The following is a 2223-nucleotide window of genomic DNA, read 5'->3' as shown; positions in this document are numbered from 1 at the left end:
CCAAAGTTCTGGGATTACAGGCGTGAGCCATCACACCCGGCCAAGAATTTTATTTTTGGTTTACAAGACTATGAAGAGAACACTAGAAACCACTTGAATTACTACATCTTGAAAAAAGAATTCACATTGTAGAAGAGGTTTGTAGATTAACACAGGTGAATGCCAAAGCCATAGAATATCTAAATTTCTTTGAGGAATTTGAAAGAACCCTCAGGTATATATATGCTTTGTGGACAAGAGCCAGAAAAATGGGACAGAGGATGAGATAGCTGGGAGAATGGAGCTGATCGTATCTATAGCTGTGCCCAGAGCGCTGAATAATGGATTCGCGTCCACAGGGAAGAACGGCTCAGGTGCCACTGATAAAAGACTACGTCCTTGGCTCTGGGTCCATTCAACATCTGGGTAGGCAACTGGGTGAAAATTCAGAGGAAACCTTAGGAACTCTGAGGATGAAAAAAGCGTTCACGGAAGGAAGCACTGAACAACATAAAAGACTGGAATAACGTTATGAAATACTGAGAATAATTGTAGTATCCTGAACTGGGACACAGGACACAGGACTGAGGTGGAACGTGGGCCCAAAGCGCGCGTGGGGGAAAGACCCAGGGATCACAGTTGGTCAAAGCTGGCACTTCCCAATTCCGGGGATTCGTAGGTTTCGGCTACGAGCACTGCAGGCTCCACTGCAGAACCGCGCCCAGCACCAAGGCAGCGCTGTCTCAGGAGGGAGGCTGGGCTGTGGGCTGCGCGACCAGCAGATGGGCCCGGCCGGGGGCGCCCAGTGTTTCCAGCTGCGCGAGGGCGGGGGCCGCGCTGATGCCCCGCGCAGGGGCGCAGGTTAAACCCAGGGGGAAGCTTTCGAGGGCAGAAGAGACGACGGAGAATGCCGCACGCTGCGCTTCTCACCCGAATTGTGTTTTGCTTTTTTTTTTTTTGAGATGGAGTTTCGCTCTTGTTGCCCAGGCTGGAGTGCAATGGCGCGATCTCCGCTCACTGCAACCTCCGCCTCCAGCGATTCTCCTGCCTCAGTCTCCAGAATAGCTGGGATTACGGGCTTGCGCTAATTTTGTATTTTTAGCAGAGATGGGGTTGTCTCCACGTTGGTCAGGCTGGTCTCGAACTTCCGACCTCAGGTGATCCGCCCGCTCAGCCTCCCAGCGTTCTGACATTACAGGCGTGAGACACCGCGCCCGGCCTGCACTTTTTTCTCCTTTTCTGGCAGAGTCCGGCGGTCGACCGGGCTGGAGCGCAGCGATCTCGGCTCCCGGCGGCCCCGACGTCCCGGGCTCGGGCGATCCTCCCGCCTCGGCCCCCGGAGCGGCGGGGCCCCCAGGAGCCCGGCCCCACGCCCGGTCTATAACGTTTGTAGGGCTGAGGTTCCGCCAGGCTGCCCAGGCTGGGCCGCACCGCGGGGCTCAACAGCTCCGCCCGCCTCCGCCTCCGCCTCCGCCTCCGCCTCCCAAAGCGCCGGGACGCCCCCGCCAGGGCTTTCCACTGTTAGCGCGAATCCCGCTCGCGTCAAAACTTCCTTTTACACAAGAACGGAAAGGCAAACTCAGTCTCCGCTCCCTCACTTCCCGCCCCGGGCCGGCGCGGGACCCTGTCTCCGCGCGCCTTCCGCGTTCCGCGCAGGCAGCCGGCGCGCGACCTCCCGCCTCCTCCCGCGGCCCCCGACCGCGCAGGCCCCGCGGCTGCCAGGGCGTTGCCCGGCAACTCGGCTGCGAGGGGATTGGCCCCGCGGGACCCCGTGACCCCTGCGGAGCCCACGCATTTCCTGCGTCCCCGGAAGTGACGGTAGCGCCAGGTCCCGCCCCCGGCAGACCCGGAAGCGGAGTCGCCCTGAGCCGTCTCCCTCAGCCGCCCGCGCCCCAGCCCAGACGCGCGCCTCGGCCCATGGCCGCCTACTCCTACCGCCCCGGCCCCGGGGCCGGCCCCGGCCCTGCTGCGGGCGCGGCGCTGCCGGACCAGAGCTTCCTGTGGAACGTCTTCCAGAGGTGCGGCCTGGCACCGCCCCGGCACCTCCCGCCTCCGCCTCTGCCGCGGCCGCTCGGATCCCTGCCCCGACCCCGCGGCCGCCCCCGTCCCCTGCCTGGTCCCCTGTGTCCCCCCCGTCCCCTGCCCCGACCCCGCGGCCGCCCCCGTCCCCTGCCGGGTCCCCTGTGTCCCCCCCCGTCCCCTGCCGGGTCCCCTGTGTCCTCCCCCGTCCCCTGCCGGGTCCCC

The 2223-nt window shown here is 63.4% G+C and overlaps 1 protein-coding gene across 2 annotated transcripts in view; it reads left to right on the top strand.

Annotated features, from left to right (window-relative positions):
• The first annotated feature begins 1784 nt into the window (after positions 1–1784).
• PDCD6 (programmed cell death 6) overlaps positions 1785–2223 on the top strand; it is a 13698-nt gene continuing 13259 nt past the window's right edge. The window contains exon 1 of one of the 2 annotated variants that reach the window (XM_032279194.1): positions 1785–1997. In XM_032279194.1, coding sequence (XP_032135085.1) covers positions 1897–1997 — 101 coding nt within the window. In that variant the 5' untranslated portion in view covers positions 1785–1896. The remainder of the gene's footprint in view (positions 1998–2223) is intronic. The other variant, XR_004269377.1, reaches the window with a different exon arrangement.

Source organism: Sapajus apella, unplaced genomic scaffold, assembly GCF_009761245.1.
Source record: "Sapajus apella isolate SASKATOON/1434 unplaced genomic scaffold, GSC_monkey_1.0 scaffold11, whole genome shotgun sequence".
In the NCBI taxonomy this organism is placed as follows: domain Eukaryota; kingdom Metazoa; phylum Chordata; class Mammalia; order Primates; family Cebidae; genus Sapajus; species Sapajus apella.
This window is presented reverse-complemented; position numbering and strand designations above follow the sequence as displayed.